This window comes from Falco naumanni, chromosome 1 (genome assembly GCF_017639655.2).
Source record: "Falco naumanni isolate bFalNau1 chromosome 1, bFalNau1.pat, whole genome shotgun sequence".
NCBI classification, from domain to species: Eukaryota; Metazoa; Chordata; class Aves; order Falconiformes; family Falconidae; genus Falco; species Falco naumanni.
In genome coordinates this window covers 127308785-127336724 of record NC_054054.1, presented here as the reverse complement: position 1 = coordinate 127336724, position 27940 = coordinate 127308785, and the positions used below count along the sequence as shown (strand labels likewise).

Here is a 27940-nt window from a genome sequence, read left to right as displayed (position 1 = left end):
TGAAAAGTTCAGGAAAAAATGAAGTTTAAGCAAATGGTATTCCTGCCCCAGCCACGTGATGTGCTTTTGCCTCTTGGTACAGTGAAGATGGTACATAGTACAACACCCCATGGTGCCATAACTGGTCATTTGCCTTGACCTCTCCTTATGTTAAGCCTCATTGGGTTACTTTCACTGTTCATATGATGAGGGTAGAATGTAGTATTTGGGGGCTGCTTATATTAATTGCTTTGATACAAATTGCTCTATGTACACCATTTTTTCTTCCACATTGTTGTCTTTCTTCATATTTTTAGATTCTAGTTCTGCACTAATTTCTCCACCTTTATCCTCCATAGTGTTTGTAGACCTGTATGCTTTCTGCGCATGCTCTCAAGGACCTCCTCTTTTATGATAAAACTATCCAAATAAATAAGAGAACAGGAGTTGCATGACACACTAAGGCAATGGTGGCTGTTTTTTTTGTCAGTATAGGTAGCACTGTTCAATATATACTTCTTGAATCACAGTGTTCAGGGTGATCTAGTTGAAAACTGATTGAGATTGCGCAGTTACAGTATAGTTAGTGCACTTCTAACTAGTTTGTTTATAAAAGAGTAAACATACAGATGAGCAATAGTTTTGTAAAATTATTTTAATGTATGTGTCATATTTAGATACTTGTGGCGATGCATAGTATTTTCAAAGTCTATGGGGAGATGATTTGTTCAGTGAATGCTGAGTATTTAAATGGATATTGAAAAATCTCTGTAGTAAATGGGCTGAAAGATGACATATAGCTCTTGAAGAATATATAGAGTATGTAGCTCTTGAAAAACAAGGATGTGATCTATTGGGTAAATACTTTATCATCACGCATATGTGCCAGTGGAAACTCTCAGGTTTGCAGAGACAAAACCCATTGCAGAATCTTTACTTTTTATTCTGCAGCCTTTCTCTTTTAAAGCAATGTTTTAAGTCCTATCTGCCCCATATATGCGTATGCACATGATGATTACATAAAGAAGGGTTTGTGGTAGCTTGCTATCTGCTGTAAAGTCGGGTTTTCCACATTTTGTCTTAAAATTAATTGTTCTCTAGTTTACAGTTATATGGTGGTTATTCTATGTGTATTATTTTACACTTACAGTTTACAATATGTGTGGGAACATCCCAGGCTGTTATAGTGTTTTATTCCATGGTTTAATTTGCCCTGTATTGCTAACAAAATCTTGAAAATGGACCCTCAAAAATGGGCTGTAGACTTCAACTTCACACTTTTTCTTCAACAGGCTTCTAATGTGTGTTTGTACAAATTTCTAAACCTGCAGACCACACTTTCAAAATATTCTTTATAAGGGGCTATCTGGTTCTTTTCAGGGGGCAAACCACAAAATTCTTGAAGAAAAGATAAATCTTGGACAACAGTTACCTGATACAGGTCCTGGTGTTGGTTTTCAATATTGTGTCAGCTGCACTGTGCAAGGAACACAAAATAAACTGAAGGAAGCAGTGAAAAACATCTCAGTTCTGAGCCAAGAAAAGCAGCAGCTGATTGAAATGGGAAACAAACTCAGGGCAGAACTCAGAACGATAGCAAAAGAAGGTAAATTTATTCTACAGAAGAGTGCTAGCTTATATATTTAGAATAAAACCTGGGTACGAGTTCATCCTTTGAGCTGGAGAGAGCTGGGCCTCACTATGAAAACAAAGTGCTGGACCTTACTGATCCCTGATCTGCACCGTTTGAGTGAGACTGGTGCTAATTGTTGCAAGTAAGGTTATACTGTGGCAGGAGGTACTAACATAGAACCATGAGAGTCTGTAGGCAGTAACTTTTTGTTGATTAATGTTTTAGATGGACTCCTTAGTGCTTAGATGTCAGTGTGGGAACTGGAAGTCAAACTAAACCACCTTTAAAGAGCAGAAAAGAGGTAGTTTATCTCTTGGAATAAAAACAAATGCTTTATAAAAGTGGAAGAGAAAGCAAAATAAGCTTACTATAGAGTAAACTTGAATCGGGAGTGTATATATAATGTAAGAAGATTTCACTGTGGACATTTAAGTTCCATGCAACAGTTGCTCTGGCAATGAAGCAAAGGGAAAAACACGAGGCCTGTTTCCGCATAGTATTGAATCCCTCTGCAGTGAGAAGGCCTGTGTTCTGTGGTTCATTTATATCCATTCTAAGTGCTTGCTGGGAATGTAATATTGATGACAGAACAACAACAGAGAATGCTTTCCTCAGTATTTTCTCTCCTTTGTAGGACTTTGGCATCCTGTTAGCTCTAAGCGCTGCACGATTTGTATTGACTCTGGTAGTCTTTTTCCAAGAGAGCTTGTCGAAAGAATACAGTGTCAGCTGTCAGCTTTAAAGCTTCTACAGCACAGGCTTACAACACAGGTAATGGTATGCTGTCTGAGCTCTAGTGATAATGAGCAGTTAAGCCAGTTCTGATTCCATGAATATAACTGTCTTTAAAATTCTGAATTTAATTGTCTTCTACTGATTTTAGCTCAAATCTTCTTTGGTACCTTGGAAGATTTCAGAGAATAATAGAATATCCTGAGCTGGAAGGGAGCCATGAGGCTCTTTGAATCTTGACTCCACGGAGGGTAAACTGAAAGTCAAACCATGTATCTAAGAGCGTTGTCCAAATGCTTCTTAAACACTGACAGGCTTGGAGCCATGACCACTCACTGTGGAGCTTGTTCCAGGGCTTGACCACCCTCTCAGGGAAGAACTTCTTCCTAATAGTCAGCCTGAATTTTGCCTGATGCAGCTTTAATGCCTTTCCCTCACATCTTATCACCATACCAGACAGCAGAAAGAAGAACATCAGCTCTTCCCTCTCTCCTCCCTGTAAGTGCAAACTTACTTAGTGTGCACTCAACTGTGTCCAGGTCATTGATAAAAATCAGAACTGGACCTAAAATGGAGCCCTGGTGAGCACCACTAGTGACTGGCTGTCAGCCAGACATTGCCCCGTTTACTCAAAGGGCTGACTTCAGAATTAACCTTTTTAAACATGATTTTCATCCAAGGAATTTCAGGAACACTTGTTTTAATGCAGCATAAATGTGCAATCCTGAATTACGAGTTTCATAAAGCTTAGTTTTAAATGGGTAAGATAGACAGTTTGAAGGATTTGCAGTATGTTCTAAGATAAACTTGAAAATGATTAATCAGTGAGCGTATTTCCAAATATCCACAGTGGTGGGGTTTTAAAGCACCCTTGTCCAAATTATTGTAATAGCACATTTTCCATATATGAAAGCAGGATATATAATTAATCTTTCTCTTATCTTTTGTAATTAAAACTCAACTTTTAATAGTTATTGCAGCTTTCATCAGAGACAAGTGGATAAATCCTGGCTCCCCTGGTAGTTAGTGGCAGACCTCCCAGTGACTTTAACAGTCAGGATTTCACTATGTACTTTGCTTAATTGATCAGCAGATTTGTTCCTGTGAGGATTGAGTCAGAGCAGCTGATTGTCGTTGTAGTTTTGAGGGCAGTAAACAATGTTCTTTCGGAAAAGGTGAGGTTGTTGCTCCAAGGTATAAAACTCCAGTGGAATTATTAACCAAGTTCAGTTGGGGAAATACTTCCTCTGGGCACCTCTCTGGGCAACTTATTCCAGTGTCCGAGTACCCTCCCAGTAAGGAAGGTTGGGGGTTGGGGGTCCCCCCCCCCCCCCCCCCCCCGACCATAATGCTTAAGTGGAGTGTCCTGTGCTTCAATTTCTGCCCGTTGCTTCTCGTTCTGCCACTGCATACCACTGAGAAGAGTCTGGCACGGTCATCTTTACCTCCTTCCACCATCCCCATCAGGTGCTTATATGTGTTGAAAAGGTCACTCCTGACCCCTCTCTTCTGGAGGCTAACAAGGCCAGCTTACCCAGCCTCTCCTCCTATGTCAGATGCTCCAGTTTGTTGATCATCTTTATGGCTGTTTCCTGGGCTTGTGCCAGTATGTCCATGTCTTTCTTGTACTGGGGAGCCCAAAAGTGGACATGGTATTCTGAATGTGGTTGCACCAGTGCTTGGTAGAGGGAAATAATCCCCTCCCTTGACCTGCTGGCAGTGCTTTTCCTGAGGCAGCCCAGGATGCTGTTGGCCAAAGGGCTCATGAATGCATTGCTACCTCATGTTCAACCTGTAGTCCACCAAGTTTCTTCTTTCTTTTCTGCTGAGCTGCTTTCCGAGCAGTCAGCCTCCAGCCTGCTAGATTGAAACTGCAATATCCTCTGATTTTGGGGAAAAATCAATTGAATTAAAGCTAATCTCCTTTGGAAGATCCTGTTTATTTTTAATTCTTTCTTTATGCATTCTTATTTCTCTGAACTGAAATCAAGAACAGATTGAGAGCCTTTTTGTGAATTACTAAGGTTCATCCAGGAATATGTAGGAGATTGAAGTTTGATGTTTCTCTTTTTACATACTAAGAAGTGTGTTATATGAAACTACACAGGAGATAATCCTATCGTGCTGTCAGGTTGCACTAAGAAATTGCAACTGTCAGTCATTTACTTGAAAATTTTACCATCTGAACACATTCTAAAAACATCTTAAATGGTTTTATATCCAGACACATTCAAAAAAGATAACACGTATACATTTCGAGTGTGCGATCCTGTGGTTTTCTGAGCCTTGAATTATCACTGATTTCTTCAGATGTTATCTGGCTGGCCTAGATGTATTACAAAAAAAATGAAAAAGTGACCCATCTGGCCAGACAGTTTGAATGCCAATGGTGAGCTTCTTAAAAGAGCCAATGGAAGTAAATTCTAATAAATATTTCATTTTTCTTACGGTTAAGAATGGTTGTAAGAAAAAAACCCCACATATTAACCTCTGTAGTTGCTTAGAATAAGTGCCACAAATTAGGTAAATGAAGGTTAAGTGATGCAGCTGGTACCAATTTAACCAGTTGTATATCTGGGGATGATGCACTTTCAATTTGCAATCTATTTTCTGCTGAAAATAGATTGTTTTTTTCCTGTGAAGTAAAACAGCGTTGCAGATTAGCCATGTAATTATACCCATGAGGGTTGTTAGCTAGACTAATTACAAAAACTTCAGGATCAGTAAATTTAAGAAAATAGTGTAAAATGTTGAAGTGCAAAGATCATCCAGCAATTAAATTTGAGGACAAGTGTTGACAGGGTCAAGTTCATTGTTCTGCTATCAGGTCTTTAAGCAGACAGTTATCCAGCTGCTGCACAGGATTGCTATTCTCTCGAAGAAGGAATAGCAGTCAAAACAAGTAGTACTTGTTTGGAGGCCTCAAACATTTGAATATGAAAGGAAAAAGCTCTCTAAGCATCCACAGTATGCAGCAGTATTTGGGCCAGGAAAGGCATCTATTTGGGGAAGAAAATGGGTATACATGTTTCTTAGCTAGGGTGAATCTACCAGATTGAATCTATGTCAACATTTTGGAATATATTCTAAGGGAACCTGGCAGGGAAGAACTTTGTGTTTGGACATCCTATCACAGGTGCTTGAATTTATCTCAGCTTGTTCCTAGCAGAAGATACTCAACAGGAGGGACGCTCCTGTGTGATAGAGAAAGGTTGCCTGAAGTCGAAAAGGCTAGGCTGTGAGAGTCAATTAGAACCAAATTTGAACAGATTGCTGGAGTGAAAATAAGTCCCTGTTCTTCTTTACTGCCCAGTAGTCAGGGAAGAAGTTTTAAAGGTTGCAGTATGAGCAAACATTGTAAACCATCCATCAGACCGTGATAAACTGAGAATGCCATCTGCTGTACCTTTACAGAGCTGAGGGAGACTTACTCTTCCTTAAATAAGCAAATAGTCTAAGATAACAGAAACTGAGAACTGAGACAGGTCCGTCAGGTAAGTACAACATGAGCTGGAGAATCTGGTATATTTTACCAGATTTATATAATCAAGTCCTTTTGACACCAAAATACTAATTAGGGCATACCATAGTGAAAGCCGCCTGGGTTCCAAGGCTAGGAGGGTTCAAATTATTTGAGCTCTGTGAGAACAGGTCTGGGAACACAACGTTATTTTGCAACTCTTCATTGACAGTCTGAGAACCTGATCAAGACCTGCCACAGCAGCACTGTCACAAGAAGTATTAACATCTTGTGGTAGCATGAGAAAGGTCCTCAGAGAAAAAAAAATGGGGAGCATTAAATAAATAGCCTCACTGGCATGTCAGTGATACATCTAGGGACAATGATGTGGGCTACTTCTGGAGCAGACCTTAAACTTCTTGTAAAACTCCAAAGTGAAGAGGTCAGTTTTGGTCCTGGGTGACAGTCCTGAGCATATGATCCTGATCTCCCTCTTGTGGGGTTTCAGAAGGAAATGAGTAAGACAGCTAGTAAAGTGTGCAGGAAGCCTAGGAAGTGGTCTGCTAACAGGTGTGGGACACCTCAGAGTGCTTGTGTGTCTACAATATAATTTGTGGGTATATAGATATACTTGTGGATATATATGTGTGTGTGTGTGGATAGATATGTAATTTATTCAGGATGCTTTTGAACATCTTATTAAAGTCACAAGCTTGGCATGCTTTGTTCACTTGAACTTTCCGTTCGATGAACTGTTTCTTAAGCTCCTAAACTCCAACACTGGCAATAATATTTACAAAGCAGATTAGGGTCCAGCAAAGCATTTGAGTAGAGCTTTTGTAGCCTGCTTGTTTCATCTGTGCACTCTTGGATCAATGTCTGAAAAGGATTAGCTAAATGCTTGGACTAAACTTATGTAAAAGTGATTTCCAGATCTGGGCAAAACTGCCAAATTCAAATGCACATTTTTCACAATTTTTTTTTCCTTCTTCACCTCTTTAGGTGAGTTGTGAAAGAGAGTTAGCTGACTTTTAAACCAAGATCAGTGAATATTCATTGCCCATCCATCCCAGTCTTCCCTTGCCTTATTTTTAATGAGCTAAGTACTGTGTTTGCTATTTTTCTGACATCTCATGCCTGCCATATTCTTTTTAAAACCATTAAAGGTTGTTCTTGCTTTTGTAAGCCTAGATAGATTTTGAAAATATGTGTCCAGGGTTCTTGAAGAGGCAGCATTTGACTGTGAGTTTTCAGATGGTGTGCTAAACTCCAGGAGTAGTTCAACCACTTTAGCTCATGGATTGCTTGGAGTTCATGGTTGAAGTGGCTATCACTGAGGATCTTTCCAGCTCTGGAACCTTTGGGATCATCCCTGTTACTGCTGGAATTTGTTCAGACTGGAAAGAAGGATAGCCCTTCTTATGTGTAAGCTGTTCATCTTCTATAGTCTCATTTCAGTCTGCTCTTTACTCAGATCCTACCTGCTGAGTCTTCAGCTCCTGTGCTGAAGCTGAGCTCCTGGCTTGAGCTTCCAAACACTGCTATGCAAGTTTGGGTGTTTTCTTCTAGGTAATCACTCTTTCTAGCCAGGCTACATTTGCTTCTGTGTTCAAGATTATGACCCTTACCAAAAACTGAGAGAAATTATAAATACCTAAAAGAATTTCAGTTACTTTATATGATGGGCTTATGGTTTGTTTCTTTAGTCTTAAATATGTAGCAGAAGACTTTCATGTCTATTTTCACCTCCTTTTAAAGGGCTGAAACAGTTCACTTTTCATCAAGTCTCACTTTACAAATTACTTTTCAATATCTGCTTTATTTTGGTTTTTTAGGACTTCCTTGGAAGTTTTTCTTCTGTAATCTAGTAATGGGAAAAGACAAAAGTGAAGAATGACCCTGACAATATAAAATTGAGTAACAAGCAGGATGGTAGTCACAGCAGCAAGAAATGTGGATTTTGAACAGATTTAGTAAGAGGTTTATTAGGAGGATATTTTGCCTGTTTGACCCTGTTGTTGATCTGAATGGAATATAATTTTGTTTAATATTATTTCTAACTGGTTATTTTAAATCTAGAAGGGTAACAGCAAACTGAGCTATAAATATATTCTTTTTAGAGACCATGAGTGTTTTTGTGTTAATCTGATATTTCATATTAGGAGCTGCAGTATGCAAAGCAATAGCACCCCTCAAAGATCTGTTCTCTAACTGCCTGCCCTAGCTTAAAGAGAGAAAAAGCTCCCAGCAGCTGTGGGGGAGAAACAGAATTACCATCCACGGAGGTACAGTGCAGTTTTATCATCAGTGTAATTTGCTTTCAGTTGGATTTTTCAATTGCAGCTGCTCAACAGTCATCTCCTGAAAGACTTAATAATATATTTAAGTTATGCATTGTTGCCATACGGAACAGTATTTGTTCACACTTTATAAACTAGAGTTTCTCAATCACTTTCATGATGTTGTAATTAAACTTTTTGTGCGACCTTTCAAAATGAAAAATAATTATTTTCTTTTGTCTTGCATCTTGCTGAAACCTTCTATCTTTCCAAGACCAAGGCACTACTATGAGATTTAACGAATTTTCAGATGCCTTTGATGTGAAAAGTATTGTATCTCTGTAAGATTGTGCTTGAATTTGAACAGGTTCAGCTGGATTTCTCTGTTGAAAATCATGGGCCAGAACAACGAAAGGCAGATACATCCTCAAAGGTAGTTCAAAGTCAGCCACTCAGACAGAGTCCTAGTCAAGCCCAGCAGGTCCAGCTTTCTTCATCTACAGCACGTCATTTCTGCCAAGGTATTTGGCAAACTTTACAAATGGGATCAAGCCCTTCTATTCTCAGTCCTCAAGAGAACACTGACCAAGGTAAGCATGCTTTGTAAAGCAGTTGCAGTATTTCACTCTTCTGGAAGAACGGAAGTATGGTAGTGGATTCTGCTTCCTTCCACTAAACTGCTACTGTTGTTGCAGTCCTGTAATCAGAATCTGAAAGATCTTAATGAATTACTTGAAGGGAGTTTCATTGTTGCCAGCAGGAGTGAGAATTAACAGGAATGCCTACATGGTGCTCTGGTTTTAATGCCATTGTTGCAAATACTTCTCCCCTTTTATTGAATACTCCCAGGAAATGCAAAATACCGTTCTGTTTTGACATAGTCTAAAACTTATCTGGGGCAGATATGAAAGTGTCTGTCTGAGAATTGCATGCTTCATGTATTGCCAAGTGACAGTTAGATCAAATTGTAATTTAGCAAATCATTGCTTAATCATTATTTTTGTGGCAGGTTAATAGCTACAGTACTGCTTGGTGTGGTAAGACCTAAAGGCCAAAAGTGAGATCATGGGCATAATGTGGTATATGCTGTGGGCACACAGGGAACTAGGTATTGTTATTCACTAGAATTTTATAGTTCAGTGCAGCAAGTTGTAACAGAAAATAATAAAAGCAGAGAAAATTTCTTATATGCAAGACAGCATCCTGATCTTACATGTCAGTATCAGGGTTAGGATGAGAGGAGAAGGTGAAACCTAGGCCATAGACTGAACAGTAATCAATGTTATACTTCTACAAAAAAGCACCACATGTTCTTGGAAACTTTAGCAGGAGCAGCATTTGTAAGATACGAGCAGTGAAGTGTAGCCTCCTCACAGGTGAATTGTAAAGGAACTTTTTAATGGTAGCCATTATGTTGAGTGTGTATTGCAGATGAATGTTATGTCTCCCAGACTGTTGGCCTGTTTATGAAGTAATTCTTCATCAGCAAAACTTTGGAAAACTGTACTAACACCTGCTGTGGATGGGGCAAAAACTAATGGCCTCAAATTATAATACTGAAAAAAACTTTAGGAATGGCTAATAATGGAGTATGTTCCCCAGGACTGTAGGTTTTTCTGTATTAAATGTCTTTATAGACAAACATTTCTCCAGAATGTTCCAAGTAAAGGTGATTTTTATTTTTTAGTAAGTAGTGTAGCTTTCAGTAAATTATTTCTAACAGTGTTGTGGGGCTCTTGTGGGTTGTCTGTCTTTTGGTTTTGATATTACTTTTATCACCATCATTATTACTGAGATCTGATGGCAGCTGTGGGGTAATATGGCAGCCATTTAGGCTTTTCAAATAAGCTTTGTATTAATAGTGACCTGTTACCATTACATAGATACTCATGTGCTGTTAACCACATACCAGACTGCAGGAGCAAGAATGCAACCAGTGGGTTAAGGGAAGTGGTTTGTTCCCCTCTATCTGGTACTTGTGCGGCCAAATCTGGAGTACTGTTTCCAGTTTTGGACCTTCTGGTTTGACAAACTGTGAGTCCAGCACGGAGCTACTAAGATGGCTGGGGCACTGGAATGTGTTACATGACAAGAGGTTTAGAGAGCTGGCTTGTTCAGGGTGGAAGAGAAAGAGTCAATGGGTGGTCTGATTGCTGCTTTTTAACTACCCAGTGAGGGATTTTGGAGAAGGCAGAGCCAGAGTCTTAAAGGTGCACAGTGAAAATAGAAGAGGCAATGGACACAAGTTGTGTCAACATACATTTGCAGCAGGGAGCAATGAGCACTGTGACATTTCACCCAGAGGTTCTTTCCAACCCACATTACAAATATTTTTAAATCAGTGTATAGACGCAATGAACCATATTAAGCAGCACACAACAAGAAAAAAAAATATTTAAAAGGGCTTCCAAAATGAAGAATGGATTATAAGTGTATTTATTCACAACAGCAGTGCATTGCAGGGACAAAGCAATGTGCGTTGACAGACCTGTAGGACTGGAATGGACATAGTGCTGACAGTCATGATTCATGTGCTTTTTTCGTGAGGCTGGAACTGAAATAGGAAGAGTATTTCAGGTCAGGCCTATATTGACAGGATAAGCAAAAGGATGTCTTTGAAACATTACTGATAGTGCCATGTGGTTTCATGCTGCTGTATGCATGATGCAACACCACTGGCAGCCTTACAAGGACACTAGTTTCTTAATGTCTAGAAATTTCCAGCCACCATTGCAAAACTTACTGTACAGTTTTGGGGATCTAGAGAATAACAAAAGGGAAAGATAATACTGCCAATGTGAAGCAAGTGAAACATCAATAGGGGGTGATATTTTCCTGAGAACAGCTTTAATTTGATCTCTGCATCCAGATTTATCATAAGAACACTGGAGCGGAGCTTTCTTACTTAAACATACAGGCCCTGAAATACTGCGTTGCAAGAATATTACTTGTAAAAACTTTTATGTTGCTTAGCTTTTCCCTCCAGAAAACCATCCAAATGGTCTCCTTAATTCTACCAGACTGAATTCTGCATTTCAGAAAAGAAGAATGTGAAAGCAAAATCTTTCCGTTTTTGGAAGAAAGTCACCTCAGAGCAGAATATACAAGATTTTCAAGGAGTTCTGCTTCAGATTTTTAGCACAGGCTTGCGTTATTTTTCATGCCTGAGCTATGGAAAAATAATTACATCTTGCCTGTTTAAAACAACTCACTTGAATTTAATACATCCATCAAATACATGGTTACAGTGGGCAGAACTGTCATTAAGACGGAGTGACTCAGTACAGGGCTTTCAGATATGTGACGCGCACATAGATTCGAAAGCTCAGTAATAAAAAATGATTTGCAACAAAGCCAGCAAGTTAGCTTACTTATTCAAACATTTCTTTTGCAAGTTCAGCTATGTACAAATCTGTCACACCAGTAGCTGTGTTCTATGTGTATTTCTGGTGAAACAAACTACTGTAGTGTGAGAATGATTTTCTAAACCTGTTGAACAGCTTATTTTTTTTTCATGTACCAAGCAGCCTATCGGGACTTAAAATGCCTGGCATGTCAAGTAAGCCCTGCAGTTTGCTGTGTTTCCAACTTGCAACACAGTTCAATGACTTAATATGTTTTGGAGTGTTTATGATGACACGTTAACACTGAATTACTGAAGTGGACTGTTATATACTTTATTCATTTCACCATCGAATTCAGAACTTGTGGAAGCTTCCAAGCAAGTCAGAAGGCTGTGAGATATTTTAATTTTCTCTCTCCTTACTGTACCTGCTGATTTTTAGTTTGTACTGCAGGAATGAGATGGATTTAATAATTTCTATGTTAATTAGAAAGAAAGGGGTTAAAAGGAACACAGGTTCCTTTTTAAGGTGTTTTTACTATTCTGTATAATTGAAAGAAAAAGGTACTGCTGCAGAGGTAGATGGGTACAAACCACAAAGATATTAAAAGCATCAGTGTTGCATAGACTGTACTAGTTACACAGGTTGCATAGCTACATAGACTGTACTAGTAAAAAATACGCTTCTGTATTTCTTCCCTTTTTATATGCCCTGTCCCAGAGGTTAAGGGCAGGTGGTAGACTTTGCCTGGTGATCCATGTCATGTGCACCTTGAATGTTGATGACAGAGCATCCTCAAAGAAAAGCTGCTTGTCAGAATAGTTTTGTGCTTTGCTTTGAAACTCATGACACACGTATACAACGGTGTGATTAGCTTCTGTACATGCTGCCCGGTATCTCCATTCACCCGTGGGCTATAGGGCCTTTTTTGATTTAAGAATAAATGTTAGGCGGGAGGAGGGGAAGCTTTGTAGAACATTTAGAAAACTGGAATTTATTTTTCTTCAAGTAATTTAGCTTAATGAAGGTTGTGCTTGCTATTTGAGGCACTAGTTTTTCTGGAGAGAAAGGCAAACATCACCTATTACAGTTCGACTGTAAGGCTGCATTTAGAGTGAAGGGTGCCTTGTGGTACCGTGTGAAAAGCTCCTGATCAGCCTCTTGTCTCCTTGAGTCAACAGAGGCTGGGGTCAGTGCAGAGCGAGTAAGAGCGTAAGGCAAGCTGTATCTGCACTTAGAACGTCCCTGCTAGTCACTTGTTTTATACACTTTTGTGGGGTGGATGGAATGTATTTTCTGTGCCAGAGGAGGGCTCAAGCTGTGGTGGATGGTCCCACTGGACAATTTGAGAAACCCCACCTCCACAGATACTCAGGACTGTCCTGGGCATATTAATTTGAGTGTACATTGTAGCCTAACAAAGAATGAAATTGAGCTGCTTTGAAGCAAAGTAATTTTTCTGGTTTACTATGTGAACTTAGAGAGGGGAGTTTCTTTTGCTATGTTTCTTGTTACTTGCAAAAGCTCTGTGGTCTGAAATTCTACACTTTATGGATCAAAAGTTATCTTAAGTGTTTCCACACTAGACAGAATTTCAACAGCTTTGACATCACTGACAGTTCTAAGAACAATCCATGTGGGTAAAAGGCTGGCCAGAGAAAGAATCTGGTAAAATATTAACAAACAAGAAGAGTGCTCTGGCTCTGGCTTCATTCTGGCTCCAGTCAGAAAAAGACTCATGATTTCTTTTCTGTGTTACATAAAACTTCATCTTTGAAGTGCTTCACAAATATTAACTAATCCCCTAGTTAAATTTTCTTCACTTAAATGTTCTTCTGCTGAATAGGAACTTGTTTGAGTTGGTGTTCCTTCAGAAGCACTGTTAGCTGGAAGGAAATATCCAGTGACAAGTTTCTTAAATGAAATTTTCCATCTGGGGAAATTCCAGTTTGCTCATACAGTATGTCTACCTGTATATCTCTAGTTCTGAAAAAAACTATCTGTGAATATTAATTTATGACTGTAGTTAACACACATCAAATAAAAGATATGTTAAGCATTTCAATACACTAAAGGTCCATTTTCAAAAGCAGCTTAGGCTCTTAGCTGTGATCTTACCAGCTCTGTTGCCGAGGTCACTTCTGAAAGTTAAGTTATAGGCTTGTAAAGTAGGTGTGCTTTTTCGTTGTTTGTTTGTGAAAACCAAGTTACTGCATTTAAATTTTACTGCATAGTGCATACTCCTGCTGATTTTATTTAAAGTGCTTCACACCTGTGAACAGTTCCACACAGAACATATGCAGGTCCTTATTCAGTGTTCCCTTAGGATATTTCACTTTAAATAGCATTTCTAATACTGAAGTGTTGGTTCTTCGTCTTTTTCTATTTTGTAGAGCTAAGTCTACAAGTTTGCAATTTCATGGGCTTAAATTTCTGTGTTAACACGGATTTTTGACACTCCAAAACCTTGCAACAACCATATAGGATGCTTGTGTTCTGTGGTATTGTTCCAAACACCTAAGTAGGCTTTACTAGTTGTAACTGTAGTGTAGCCTTTACTAGTTGTAACTGTAGTGTCTCTACTAATGCCAAGAGCAAGCATACAGAAGACTTCAGAGAAAGGGACACATGTGATGCATTGGTGCTTGATTACTTTGCCTTCAGATCTACAGGATTAGGGCCTCCGTCATTATTTCTGAAAGTCATCCCCTTGGTGAATACAAAAGACCCTTCCAAACCGAGGGAGTATTTAACAAAACAGACTGTGTGTTGACTGTATGCTATTTGTGGATCTGCTCATTGCTATTACTTCGACCACAAACAAGAGGTAATCCTGTTCTGCTGTGGCTCCTGTTCAAGCAAAATGCTCTTTGAGGCCATATCCAGTACCTTTCAGACACTGCTGCCTCCATTGTTCTAAACTGGTGAAGTTGTGAAATTCTGCTTCATTATCTGCTAGATGTGGTAGAGGTCTAGGGTAATGCATGCTAATGATTAAAGTCCTTTTTCCAGGCAGGAAAATACACGCAAAGGTCTTCCATGGGCTCTAGCATCCTGTCATACCTTCTACATCTGTAGGTACCCACTAGGTGGCAAGCTGAACAACGGGATCTCGCATCAATGGCACAGGAGTCCACTGAGCTTTTGCCACCTGTGGTAACAGATGCCACTAGGCTGACTCGGGCAGATTTTGCACACACGTGAGTGAGCAGCTGGTCCAAGCTAAGCCTGAACATAAAAACTATTTTGAACATTGTCGTGTTTTGACACTAGCCATGCTTTGCATAGAGATATAAACTCTCAATAGATCATTCCATAGTTCAAGAATATTTTGTATTTCCTGCCATGCAGAATTCTGTTTGGACTTTCTACCGTGTTCTGTTGACTGTGGAAATTTTACTTATCCTACGAATAACTTATCTTTCTCAATTTTTATACCTTATATTCTTGCTCTGTGATTGAATGTACCTGGGACTGAAGCCTGCCTGTCATACTCAAAAAATTCAGCTAGTACGGAGTGCTGTATGTATGTGTATGAATGTAGTATGTGTTATCGCAGGTATATTATGACTACTTCTGCTGTCTGCTTTGGCTCTCCATATAAAATCTAAAGCTAAAAGCTCAATGCCTTGAAAAATAAGGATTAAGTGCCTGGAGCCAAACACCCATACATACTACCTATAGCTTACAGTGAATACTGTGATAGACCAATTCCACTTATCTTACCTAATGAAACTTGTAGTAAGACTGAAGTTCAGTTAGTTGGAGATAGTGGTTTTCAGACAATTATGTGAGAAGCTGCAAAATGGACTCTTGATTGGCATTAAGACCAGTCTCCCTGCTTCCCAACCAAAGGTATTACTTTTTGAGTTAGTCCTGTCCAATACACACGGATATTTTGGGCAACAAAAACGAGGATTTCCACAGTAAATAAATGCCTGCCTTTGTGAAAGAGGATAAAAAAAAAAAAACAAACCAAACCCAAAAAATGATGATAATAGTAGTACAGCTTTGTCAAGCCCACAGAATTGCCTTTGGGCCCTTTGGATCATGCATATCCAAACACGTTTTACTGCAGCTTTTATGGCTGCTGGTGATGTCTTGAAACTGATCAAACTATTGCAGCCAACTACTTTATCACTGTTTCACAATATGGGAACAGGTAGGCCTAACTCTGTGTTGTGTTGTCCAGTGTGTTGGTATTGCCTTGGTTGATATGTATCTTCTCTCACAATGGAGAGCAGGGTAAACTTGTAAAATGTGGTGTTTAAAAACAGCTGAAGAGACAAGTAGTGTTTGCCTTGAACGGTTACACCAGCCCCCCAGCTGTCTTCTTTTCTCCTCTTTTAAGCAGCCTGGTGCTAAAGGAGAATGAACAGGTACAGGTGAAGCGAGGATTGAGCAGGAGATGCTGCTATGTTTTATACCACCAGCGTAGCAAGCCTTAGTGGACAGTTCTGTGCCTCCTATGTACAGAAATGGTTCTGTTAATATAAGACTTCCACAATGTGGCACTATGGCAACAATGTATTTAGAGAAAAAGAGTAAACCAGTTCTCTTCAACTATTCAGTCTCATAATTAAACACAAACATAAGTATGAAGTATTTTTCTTTCTTTTTTTCATCAGTGAAGTTTGCAGTTATACATTCAACTGGGCGATCTGAAGAATCTCAGCAAAATATCAAAGCCAAGGATAAACTTGAAATGCCAGCTGCAGATTTGACAGTCAGAGGAACCAGGCTGGAAGTTCAGCAGAAGCTAAAATCCAGGAATTTATCTTGTGCTCATCCCATAAACCCCAAAATCTCTTCTAACATGGCAAAAATCCGCAACTATAATATTAAAGACTGATCTCTTTCTTGGCAGCAAGTTCCAGGTCCATGCCTGCTGTTAATCTACTTCGAAATCCATGAATCTGATCTAAATATAGGCTTCATTTTTGTGTGTTGAGTTGGGACAGTTGCAGCCAGAAGAAAGAACAAATACCCTGTTTCATACTGTAAACCCTAAAATAAAGGGTTAATCCATGTACATCGTGAGATTAGTCGTCACTGCTAATACTGATTGATTTTAATTATATATGTTAAATATTGCTTGCATCATGGATTTAGAAATGCCCAGTTAATACATATGTAAAGCCTTGTGCCTTTAGGCAGGGCTTGCAGGTCTTTAGCAAATATTTTGTTGAGAAACTGTAGATGTGATTTAAGCTTAGAAGTGGGATGCCTCAACCAACTTGTTTACTTATAATTAACAATGCAACCGTTAATCCTGTGCAGCTATCTTTCTACTTGAAAGAAAGGGGTTTGAAGAGATTACACCTGAATCTATATTTGATTGTCATCTTCCATAGCTCTTTCCACTTGTTCAGACAGCGTGAGAGAGTATAAAAATAAGCTTCTATTGTCACACCAGTAATTTTTCTTTGACAAGAGATTGTGTAGAGTTTAAAGCAGTGGAAAACACATTAGTTAGAAACATTTGGAATCATACAGAAGCACTGTAAGAAATAAGTCTTACAACAGATCAAACTAAAAGAAAACCTGAATGAGTTGTGATCTAACAAGGGATGTCTATGTAACTGAATGTGTCAGGACACTGAAGCAAGTAATCAGTGTATTTTTGTAACATTTCCAGTAATGCTGAGCTGTCTTGGGATATTACAATTAGGAACTCCACCTATGAAAAACGTGAGAAAAAACTTTTTTACTGGGAGGATGGTCAAGCCCTGGAACAGATTGCTCGGAGAGGTTACAGAGTCCCCATCTGCGGAGATACTCAAACCCCAACTAGACGTGGTCCTGGGAGCTGTCCCTCCTTGGGTTGAGGGTGATCTTGGACTAGGTGATCTCAAGAGGGCCCTTCCAACCTAAGCGATTTTCTGATTCTGTGGGTGGTATCACTGAAGTGAACAATACCGTTCAGTTGCTGCTAAAAATGTGTAAGATCTAAACAGGATTAATGAGGGAAGAGAGCTGTTTGCCCATGAGCACTCTTTTTCTGTAGCGCTTTTCTTTTTAGAAATGCTTTCCTGGTGCTTTTTGCGAACAGCTGCTGTCTTTGGTATCTGCCAGTGTGGTAATAATCATTGTGAGAATTTGAATAATCATTTTTCTAGTCCCTGCTGAAAATGTTTTACTTCAGTGCAGAGGTGCTATGATACTATAATCGGATGCTAAATCTGCAGTAAATTTCATTGTGATGTTACCAAGCCACTATGAGGCCTGAGAGACCTGGTGAGCTTCTAAATCATTTAATTACTTGAAAATCCTGTTATTGGATTCAACATTTAACATTGTTCATGAGCCGGAACAACATGATGCATTCCCCTGAACCAGGCCCTGAATGGGCTCTTTCTGTAGCTCAGAGCATAGTGGTTTCTAACAAGTACAGGAATTTTGGCCCAGATCATACCAGTTACAGCTCTCTCTGGTTATTTCTAGAACACAATGTGTAAATTCTAAAGTTCTTAATAGCTTTATATTATCTTGAAAAATATTTTTAAAATTTTCAGTTCTGTTTTCAATATTGTACTGTGGAGATGTGCAATATTTCAGTGTTGTGAGATTCTGTGCATGTACAGGTACTGGAAGCAGTGTTGCCTTGGAAAGCGCGTGGTGTGTTCAGTCATCTTTGTAATGCTGCATCTGAGCCCAGAAACTATTACTTTTTATTCCCTGTATTGTGGGTATAAGCTCATGGGCTGCAGGCATCAGAAATGCCTTTGTGTAGGTTTCTTTGCAGGGTTTTAGTTTTTTGTTTGCTTATTTGAGGGGTTTTGTTTTTTGGTGGTGGTGGTTTTTTTTTCTGTGGCTGTTTGGTGTGTGTGTCCATCTTCTCTTCCCCCCCCCCCCCCCCCCCCCCCCCCCCCCCCCCCCCCCCCCCCCCTCCCCACTATGTGTGTCACCTGGCATGCCCGGTCATGCAGCCCTCTTGCCAGAAACACAACTTTAATTTATTCAGTTTCCCTGAGAAACAGGTTTCCTTAAGGCAACTGTAGGTAAGGGAAGATGATAACTCGATTGTTTCATCTGCTTTACTTGGGATAGGAAAAAAAATTAGTAGTTCAATCATTGTACCTTTGTTTCAGAGTAACTGGAAGAAACCAGTGTACCAGCAGGCTGAAAATTAACAGTGTGGCTGTTAACAACGGGTAACAGGGACACGCTGCCTGGATCCTGTGTCCTGTGGGGGGAGGTTGTGCTCGGTGCGTACAAAACACAGGGGGGATATGGGGGCATATTAAGACCATCGTGTTCAGCTAATTGGGGCGCTTTCCGAGGGAGGCGGTGGCGAGTCGGCCGCGGCTGGGTTGCACGGGGCTGCGGCCCGTGCCGGTCGTGGTCGTTACCGCGGGGTTAAACAGCTGCGACAGCGCCGAGGAACGCTCGGGTAAAGGCGCAAATTGCGCGCAGAGGTCGCGCTGCCGCCGCGCCGCAGCCCGGGCACCGGGGGCGCAGCGGGAGAGGGACCTGGGCGGAGTGCGACTGCGCCCCGGGCCTGCGGCTGCCAGCGGGAGGTGGGTTTGAAGTTTTTTTAATATTTTTTTAGTAGCAGCGGAGGGTATTCAGATGTGTTCGCTGCTCCGCTTTAACGCAAGGCGTGCGAGTTACCGAGAAGGTGGAAGCGCGGCACCCGCGCACGGAGTGACCTCTCCGCCGTCCCGAGGCGGGGTGGGTGCACCGCGGAGCGCAGGCCCACCCCCTGCGTCGGCCCGCCCAGGCCTCGCTCCGCCGCCGCCAGTGACGTCGGCGCGACGGGCCGGGGCACGGGGCAGCTCATCCGCGGCCGGCGTGCCCGCTGCCCGGGGGTAACCCCGGCCCCGCGGGCCGCCGGGGTGAACGACCGTGGCCGCCGTGAAGCGCGGCGCGCTGCACCCGCCTCCGGCCCCTCATCGCCTCATCGCCTAGCAACGCCCCACGGGCCACGCCATTGGCGGCGCCGCGCCCCCGCCTACACGCCGCCGCCTCCGGATTGGGCGCCGGGCCGGGCTGCGCGACCAGCCCCGCGCCCCGGCCCTTTGTGAGCGGCGGCCACCGCCCCCCTCCCGCCGGGCCGCGTTGCCCCCCCCCCCCCCCCCCCGCCTTGCGCGCTCACGCGGGACGACGGGAACGCAGAACGGTCCGTGTCCGCGGCGGGTGGGCGCCCCCCCGGCTTCCCCCCCCCCCTCCCCCCTCCCCCCTTCTCCAGGCAGGCCCGCCCAGCGCCAGGCACCCCCAGCAGAGCGCGGCCTCCGGGGCGGGGCGGGGCGCGCGGGCTGGGCCCCGTGCCGCCGGCACAGGGGCCCGCCCCGGCCCGGCCAGGGCCCCCCACCTCCTCGTGAAGCTGCTTCGGCGGGCAGGGGCTGGCATCACCCCGGGGCCGGCTCGGGGCGGCCCTGCCCCGGCTCTCATTGGACTGCGGCAAGGAGTAAACTATCAGCCCATGTGGCGTGGCCGCTGGAGGTGGCGACTGCTTAAATAGCGCTGGGAGCTAGAGGGAGACAGTGAGAGCGGAGCACCGGCCACCGCAGCAGCGCGGCTCGGCGCCAGAGTCTTCTCGGCACGAAGCCTTCCGCCCTTGCGCAGGTACCGGCGGGCAGTGGGACAGCCGCAGCCTCCGCGGGCCGCTGCGGCCGGCAGGCGCACCGGGGAGGGTCCCTCTTGCGCCGTGCGGGGCCTCGCAGGGGTTCCGCGGCCAGGCCCGTGTCTGCCGCACCACCAGAACGTTCTGCGGCCCGGCGTCGTGGCCGCCGTGGGTTCCCCGCTGTGGCTCAGCGCGGCCGCGCCGAGGCGAGCCCCCCCCCCCTTCCTGGCGGTGTGTATCGGGTCCCAGCCTCCCGCTCCGCCTGCCCGGCGCGGAACGAGCCTGAGCAGCTACGTTGTGGTGCTGGTGCTCGGCCATCTTGGCGGCGGGCGGGGACCACGCCGCCGCGACCCCTCACCGCCGGGCTGGGGCCGTCGCAGCCGCCGGGAGCCCTTCCCCGGCGGGGGGCGGCCCCGCGCTGCCGCAGCCCGGGCGCGAGCAGCAGCGGGGAGCAAGGGGCCGTGCTGGCCTGGCAGCGGGGCCACGGCGCTACGCCGCCCGTCGGGCCGGGGGGGGGGGGGCAGGGGAGGGGGTGCGGCGTTGGCTGTGGCTGGCGTGGTTTGTCGGTGGGCGCTGGGGAGCCGTCTCCGAAGCGGTGTCCCTGTACTGCTGAGCTTCCTTCTTCTATCTGGATGTAAAGCAGTCGCCCACGCGAGGTAGCCCATCGACCGGGCCCCGGCCTGGGTCCGTTGCGCTCCGCTGGGAGCGGGACCGGCACCCCTGCGGCCGTGTTTGCGCGCGGGGGGGGGTGGTGGTGTCCCCACTCCCTCCCCGGGGGGGCCTCCGGGGGTGCCGGCCGCGGCGCTCCCCGGCCGAAAGCTGCGCTGTGTACGAGGTGGGCAGCGCTGCGGCGGCGGGTGTCAGCCCGCGGGGGGGGGGGGGGGGGGCTCGGGGGCGTCCCTTGTAAAACCAGAGGGGAGGAGAAGCCCCGGCTCTCGAGGTTCGCATTTCCCCTGCCGGCCCGGCGCTCCCTGGAGCGGGCGGGGGTTAGCGGTGCGGTGGGGGCGGCTGTGCGGGAGGCGGGCGGGCACGGGCACGTTGCGGACACGATGCAGCAGTACTGAGGGCTTCAGTGTTCGTATAAATCGGTTGTGGCCATTTGGGAGCCGGCCGAGCTGCCTTGGTTCCAGGAGCAGCATCTAACCTACTTCTCTGGGATAACGGCGCTGCACCCTGCTGCGTCCCCAGACCAGCAGGGCGCTGTAAACGCGAAAACAGGCACCGGTTTTCATTTCTTCTGCGGCCAGTGGGACAAACCCAGCTTGAAACAGAAAGAGGCAGTTAAGAAGTCTTCGTTAAAGCCAAACTATAGTATGTAGATCAATGGTAGCCAAATGGTTTTTTTTTAAAAAAAAAAAAAAAGAGAAGCAGCCTGTGTTTACCTGCCTTGTAAAAAGGGCTTTCGGAGGCAGGTGTTACCTCTCTGTACAAATGAAGTGAAGATGTAATGATAGTTTTAACTACAAATTTCAGAAATTACAGAAATTAGGAAACCTGGATTATGATGATGTCATACTGAAAAACCAAGAAAGCAATCCTTGTTCCTGTGCTGGAAGGATGCTACGGAGGAGTCATGGATGTTTCATTTTACAACAAGGGGACTTTCAAAAATGGTAAAGATTTAGACTGCCTAGAAAGAGCATCAGAGTTGGCTTTGAGGATTCTATCCCACCATGATGACAGCTATCAAAATAACAGTGAAATAAACATTGTGCTCCTGTCTGAGAAGAAGTGTACATCAGGCAAAACAAGATTTGGGTTTTATTTGTTGTTTCTTCTTCTCTCCCTCTCCTCCTCCTTTCCTCACAGAACTTCAGGTGGACATAGGTACAGTAGAATAAGAAAAGCATTCTCTTATGTGGTTGGTGAGTTGGGTTATGAGTGGGAGAAGAAATCTGATTTTACCTTTGCTTTTTTGTTTTTCTTGTCTGTCTTTTTCTTTCCCCCTCTAAAAGCTCACAAGCTTAATGGACACACAGATATTTTTGTAGGGAAACAGTAGATTAAAGGTTTTGTTTAGGAAAAATATACGTACAGCTGCCAGGTGTGGTGGAAAACTCATTAATACTTTTTGTCTTGATAATGTTTTTGGTGCTGGATTAGTGAGGTACTGAAAGACAATTGTTTTAAAAGCAGTGGAGAGCAGTATTTCAACTTAAGGGTAACCTTGGTAACAGCATTAAGCTAACATCACACCAATAGGTATCTAGTACACAGAGAAAAAGATTAAGAAGGTGCAATGTGATTGGAGAAAGGAAATTGTATCAATAAACAAACCAACCTTGTCAAATGGCTAATGTGGGAGGCAGATAACCAGAGCACAGGTATGAAGTGATGAAAGTTGTTGCTAGTCAATAATACCAGAAGGGATTGTTAGTTATTACCGGTCACAGACGGAATGAGTCAGCAGTGCAATATTATTGCTAAAAAATATTGTGTAAATCCAGTGAGGTGGTAGTTTACGCTTATCTGGGGTGTCTGTCACACTGATGGGTGTGTGGGGGGTGTTGCTTCTCTCCCCCCACAGTTAAAAATATAGGCTGTCTGAGAAGGATTCACAGAGTTCAAGCCATGCAAAACCATGGGGAAGCAGGGGAAAAAGGATGCTGGATCCAGCAAAATACAGCCTTAAGAAATCTGAGAATCCTCCTTGTCCCTTTCTGTCATCTTTGTCTCCTTTTTTGACCTGTTGCTTGTGATCACCTTGCTCATCAAATGTAGTAGGAACAATCTCTTCGTGTTTGCTGTACTCCAATCTCCTTTAAAACCTCTGTAGAAACAATTTTTTTTCCTCTATCTGTGCTATGTCTTATACTTAAAAATATGTCAGTGTGCTGTTTGTAGTCTAAAAATGCTCTACAGGAAAAATGAGTCTCATAATATGTGAAATACTGTAATACACCATTTGGAGGTAAAGTAAATCAACTCTAAAATGGTTTACGTACTTACTTCCTGTCAAAGAAGAGCAAGGGCATTGTTCGTAGCCGTAACATCTACTTTAAGTCATCCTGGAATAAAAAGTGATTAATATTAATGATATTTTTTTTCTCTTTTCACTCTTGTTTCCACAGCAAATCATTGCTGCTGTCTGCTGCTAGATCTGTATGTTATCTTAGACATAGGCATTTGGAGCTCTTTCTATCAAGTCTAAATCTCTCGAGTTCTTTTTGTGCATAAAAATTCTTAAGTTGTGACTCTTCTTTACCCGTCCACCCAGCTAAAATTAACTTCTTGGCTCTTGTTCTAAATTTTGATTACTGCAGCATCTTTCTCTCCACATTTGACACAGTCTTGCTCAACTACGTTCACAACATGTTGGCAAAAACTGCTTTGCTGATAAATTCCATTATTTCACTGCCTCAGAAGAACGTTTTGTCAAGGTTGGCTGTACCTGGATGGAGGTTTTCTGATACTCCAGGGAAAGATGTGGGGCAGGAAGGAACAATCCGGGAAGTGACATTTTGGTCCCATGAAATACGAATTGCGTTGCTTTCCCTAGAGATCATTGGCCACATAGCTGAGTTGAATCATTTTAACATTATCCCCTTGTGGGTCTCTTGTCTGACGCTGGGACTGCAAGCCCCGTGCCCGAACTGTTCTCCGTCCCGTGCACGGGGCTCCCACGAGCATGGCCATGCCGTGGCCCTCGCTTAGCGATGGCAGTGGCAAAATTGACTTGGCCCAGGCTGGTGGGTGGCACTGAGAGGTGTCCCTTCAGAGCAGCGTGGGCCTGGCACGTTGCTGCCAGCTTCAGTTTTGGGGAATGGCTCCTTGGCGAGGGCCTTGTATGCTTGGCTCTTGGTGTTTCCTTTCCTAAATGCATAACCCGCTTGGAACACGAGTGCTCTGGTCTGGGTGTTTGGCAGGAGACTGGGAAATCCAGAACATCCTTTTGGGAGCACTTGTGTGCCTGCTCCCAGAGGGATGGACTGGGTGAGGCAATCTGCTCTTCTGCTCCAGTCTTGCATAAGTCTGGAGTTACCCTGCAGATGTGGCGGGCAACAGCTGCAGAGGGGAAGGGTAGGGGGAACCGGGGCGTCGTGGCAGGGCAGCGCTGGTGGCTCTGCACCCCACCAGCAGGAGGGCCCTGTGCCTGGGCAGGGTGTGCATGGGGAGGCCTGGTTCTTGCTCGGAAGCATCAGGAACTCCTGAAAGAGGCCGAAAAACAATGCAGAAATTAAATGTCTTGGGTTGGAGAAACAAGTACAAAGCTAGGAGTATCCGTTGGAGCTGTTTTGTGGAGGAGATGGTCGAGCAACAGCAGCAGTGCTTGAGCAAGGCACCTGCACCATGGCACTGAGGAGCATGGTGCGTGGCGAGGGCAAACATTGGGTCTTTTGTGGCAAAGTTTCTCCTTAAAGTTTAAGGCAGACTTTTAGCTACTTGAATAGCCAGTTTTCTCTGTGGTTTTCACTGGTTAAAATGCCACACATTAACCCTAAAGAATGTTTTGCCTCTGCTTACCAGAAGAATTATTGAAGGAGCTACTATGAATGCTTGCTACCTCTTCTGTTCATGCAACCACTTTTATTTATTTATATTTTTATATATATATAAATTAACCCATATATATACACAAATATATATAAAAATAACCCATATATATGTGTGTGTGTGTGTATATATATATATGGGGGCTTCCCCCTCTGCCCTTAACTTGTCTATTTAGGATCTGCATACTATAATTTGAATTTAATGGAGACGTCAGGTTAATTTGCTTTCTCTCTGCTTCATTGTTAACATTTTTCATGTTATAGAAAATAAATGAGTGTGACTAATAGATTAAAGTGTCTCTTGGTGTTGTGATCTGTATGGATGGCCCGCGATGCCACATTATGCAGCATGATGTTGTCTTGTGGCGTTTGAGATTGGTGTCTTAGAATGCAAATTCCTTGGGACAACAGATAAGGTTTTTCATCCTGTCTGGAAACCAGATCGGTTCTGCCAACTCGTAGGTTAAAGCCGCACTCTCTATCACATACACTCGGTTCCCCCTTCCCAGTCCTCTACACATGCGGCAGTGCAGGGTCCAGTTGGGAAACACTTTACAAGTAGAACTTATTTCTTGCTTCATGTATTTAAAATGATGGTAACTTCATTGTAATCTTCGGGCTTTTGTGTGGGTTTTTGCCTGTGTGCATGTTCTTTGGGGGTTTTTTTGAGGGGGTGGTGGTGGTGGGTCATTTGGGGTGTTTTGTGTGTGGTTGGTTGGTTGGGTTTTGTGGGTTTTTGTTATGGGGTGTTGGTTTTTTTCCTTTCCTTCCAACAAATGTTCTGATTATTGATTCTTAAGTTAGCATTTAACTTTGGAATGATTGTAGAACTTGTTTGGCTACCTGTTAGGTTTGCCTTGTAATTATGTATTTTACTATATGTATTTCATAATTTCTCCACCCACCTCTGCTCCAGCATGTTCATCTTTCTTCTCTGCTGACTTCAGAGGCTCTGCATTTAGCAGAGCTAGACCTGTTCACTCTCTAGTTGTCATGCAGAAACTGTTGGTTCTTGGAGCCCAGTGATCCATTGAGGATGAGTTTTTCTCATCCTCACTGACCCCATGTATCTTACAGTTGATTTGGTTAGTTGGGATGTCTGTCTCTCTTAGTAGAAACTCCAAGGGCTGTTCCCATGTGGGTGTTTCTGCTGCAAATATGCCTGTTTGTCACAACATGTCAGGAAGACAAGAGACACGTGTACTCTCCTTCTCTGTGTGAAATCTTACTAGTCTTACTGCTTTGTGGATCTCAGCAACAGGGAGAAGTTCAAAGATGGAGGACGTGGTGATTGCAGGCATAGCAGGAAAGCTGCCAGAATCGGAGAACTTGCAAGAGTTTTGGGAGAACCTGCTTAATGGAGTCGATATGGTCACAGAGGATGATCGGAGGTGGAAGCCAGGTGAGTGCTTATTGTCTCTGCTTTTGGAGCCCCACGTCCTGAGTGTTTCAGAGGAATTACTCTGTGAAAGGAAAGGATTCATCAGATGCAAAACCCTGCCAGAGCTTCTGAATTCACTTCTGACAGATTATAAAGAAATTCAGGAACAGAATGCTTTTATGAAGTTCTCAGACAGTGTGTTTTATAACGTCATGTCCTATGTAGTACTAGCTTATAGATTAATATGTAGCTTGCTCCCAAACAGAAGAATACTGTGACAGGGCAGCTAGGCAAGGTTAATCCTGTACCTGCTGTTGATAGCTGTGGCAGTAAGATGGCTCTGATGCTTTTCTGGGTTCAGAAGTAGCACAGGGACTCCAGTCCTGTGGTTTATGGCTTTTTACAATGTTCTTTTCTGTCTGATTGTCTTTCTGAAGTGTTCAGCACATGTATGTCAATTCAAGCTAGTGATTTGCAGAAGTGAAAAGTAGATTTTGTTTTCCTTCTCACTGGTGAGTGACTGGAACCGCTGATTTGGACTCTCTTTATGTGCTTGGTACAACTTTCCAAAGCAAAAATGCTTAAACCAGATAGATGTCTTTTGCTGCCATATCCAGGAGAGTCTTACAAATGACAGTTGTTTTTGTTAATGCAGCATTCTCATTTCCAAATGAGGTTCAGAGTTTGGTAGGCAGATAGCTGTGCAGTGGTCTGGGTACTGCAACAAGGAATTGGCTGTGGTTGTTCTGTGCTTTTGTGTCATCTGGTGGCTGCTTCAGAACTGATGTATTGTGTGACGCAGTGTTGAATTTTTCTTCACAGGAATTTATGGACTGCCCAAGAGAAATGGAAAGCTCAAGGATATAAGCAAATTTGATGCATCCTTTTTTGGGGTTCACCCCAAACAAGCTCATACGATGGATCCTCAGCTTCGCTTGCTGTTGGAAGTTTCTTTTGAAGCTATTTTGGATGGAGGTAAGCAGCTGAACGACTGAAGAGGGAGAACTGTGCTGTATTGTCTCTGTGCAGCAGGTGCAGACATGCGCTTGTGTGATGAGATCTCTAATTAAAGAGAAAGCCATCACATTAGAGAGCAGGCCACGGAACTGGTACGGTGTTTAGAAGAAAACTGTTCTCTAGAACTCAAAGTAGGAAATCTGTGTTGACTGCCAGCAAATCTCTACCTGTATCATACAGTCCAGTCAGTACAACAGAAACATTTAAACAGTTAACAGTTCTAGAGCTTTTGTGTGTTTTGCTCTGATCTAATATTCTGTAATAGATCCTGTTGTTAAAGGCATGGCTGTAGTGCAAAAGAAAGATGTCTCTGTTAGAATTCTCATCCATGTTCTAAAAGAATGGCAGATAGCCTGATGTATTCCTGTCTGTTGGCCAGGTTCATAGAAAAAATTTGGCATTTGATGTGCTTCTATAGAAGGTTTGCCCAGGAAGCGTGCTTTCAGAAATTGGAGCCTCTTTCCTCCATTGCTACCGGTGTTCTGGGCTTTTGAGTTCTTTACCTGCAGAACCAAAAAGTTTGTTCTTTATGTTAATCAGTTTAATGTCTGAACATAAGAAGCACATGGGAAAAAGTTGGAACCACCTCACTGGTACTGACTTACTAAAATTAACACTTGCTCCTCTGCTGCTGAGCCTCAGTCTGGAGGCTTGAATATTCTGCTTGTCTCCAGGACTCCTGAAGCACAGAGAGGAACCAGCAGAGACAGCTGCAAGCTGAGCTTGCTATGCAGTTTTTTAGAGTAGAGTTCTTTCTTGTTCTGGTTGTTGGCTTTTGTGCTTAAGAATTTTCCCTTCTGTCTTGTACTTCAGATCTGGGCTTTGTCTGTGGTTACAGGTAGATACTTATGTGCTCACATGACATTCCAGGTGCTGTGATTTTTCTCCCCTTTGGTCTGCTCCTTTTCTCTGCACTGGAAGTCAGCTTTTAGCTTCTCTGATCAGTGTTTCTGTCTTTCATGGTCCATATGCTTTTTGACGCAAGACTAGCAATGCTCAGCAAAGCTGAAAAGCTGTCTCTGGTAACAGTATGTCTTTGCCAAAAGGCAGCACCAA

At 43.4% G+C, this 27940-nt stretch overlaps 2 protein-coding genes across 2 annotated transcripts in view; both read left to right on the top strand.

Annotated features, from left to right (window-relative positions):
- The window catches only part of CCDC57 (coiled-coil domain containing 57), a 43039-nt gene extending 26584 nt beyond the window's left edge, over positions 1-16455 (top strand). The window contains exons 10-13 of the mRNA XM_040582303.1: positions 1360-1585; positions 2247-2383; positions 8451-8673; positions 16056-16455. Coding sequence (XP_040438237.1) covers positions 1360-1585; positions 2247-2383; positions 8451-8673; positions 16056-16279 — 810 coding nt within the window. The 3' untranslated portion in view covers positions 16280-16455. The remainder of the gene's footprint in view (positions 1-1359; positions 1586-2246; positions 2384-8450; positions 8674-16055) is intronic.
- Positions 16456-19788: 3333 nt separating this feature from the next.
- The window catches only part of FASN (fatty acid synthase), a 44862-nt gene continuing 36710 nt past the window's right edge, over positions 19789-27940 (top strand). The window contains exons 1-3 of the mRNA XM_040582302.1: positions 19789-19995; positions 25742-25888; positions 26690-26842. Of these exons, the coding sequence (XP_040438236.1) occupies positions 25762-25888; positions 26690-26842 (280 nt within the window). The 5' untranslated portion in view covers positions 19789-19995; positions 25742-25761. The remainder of the gene's footprint in view (positions 19996-25741; positions 25889-26689; positions 26843-27940) is intronic.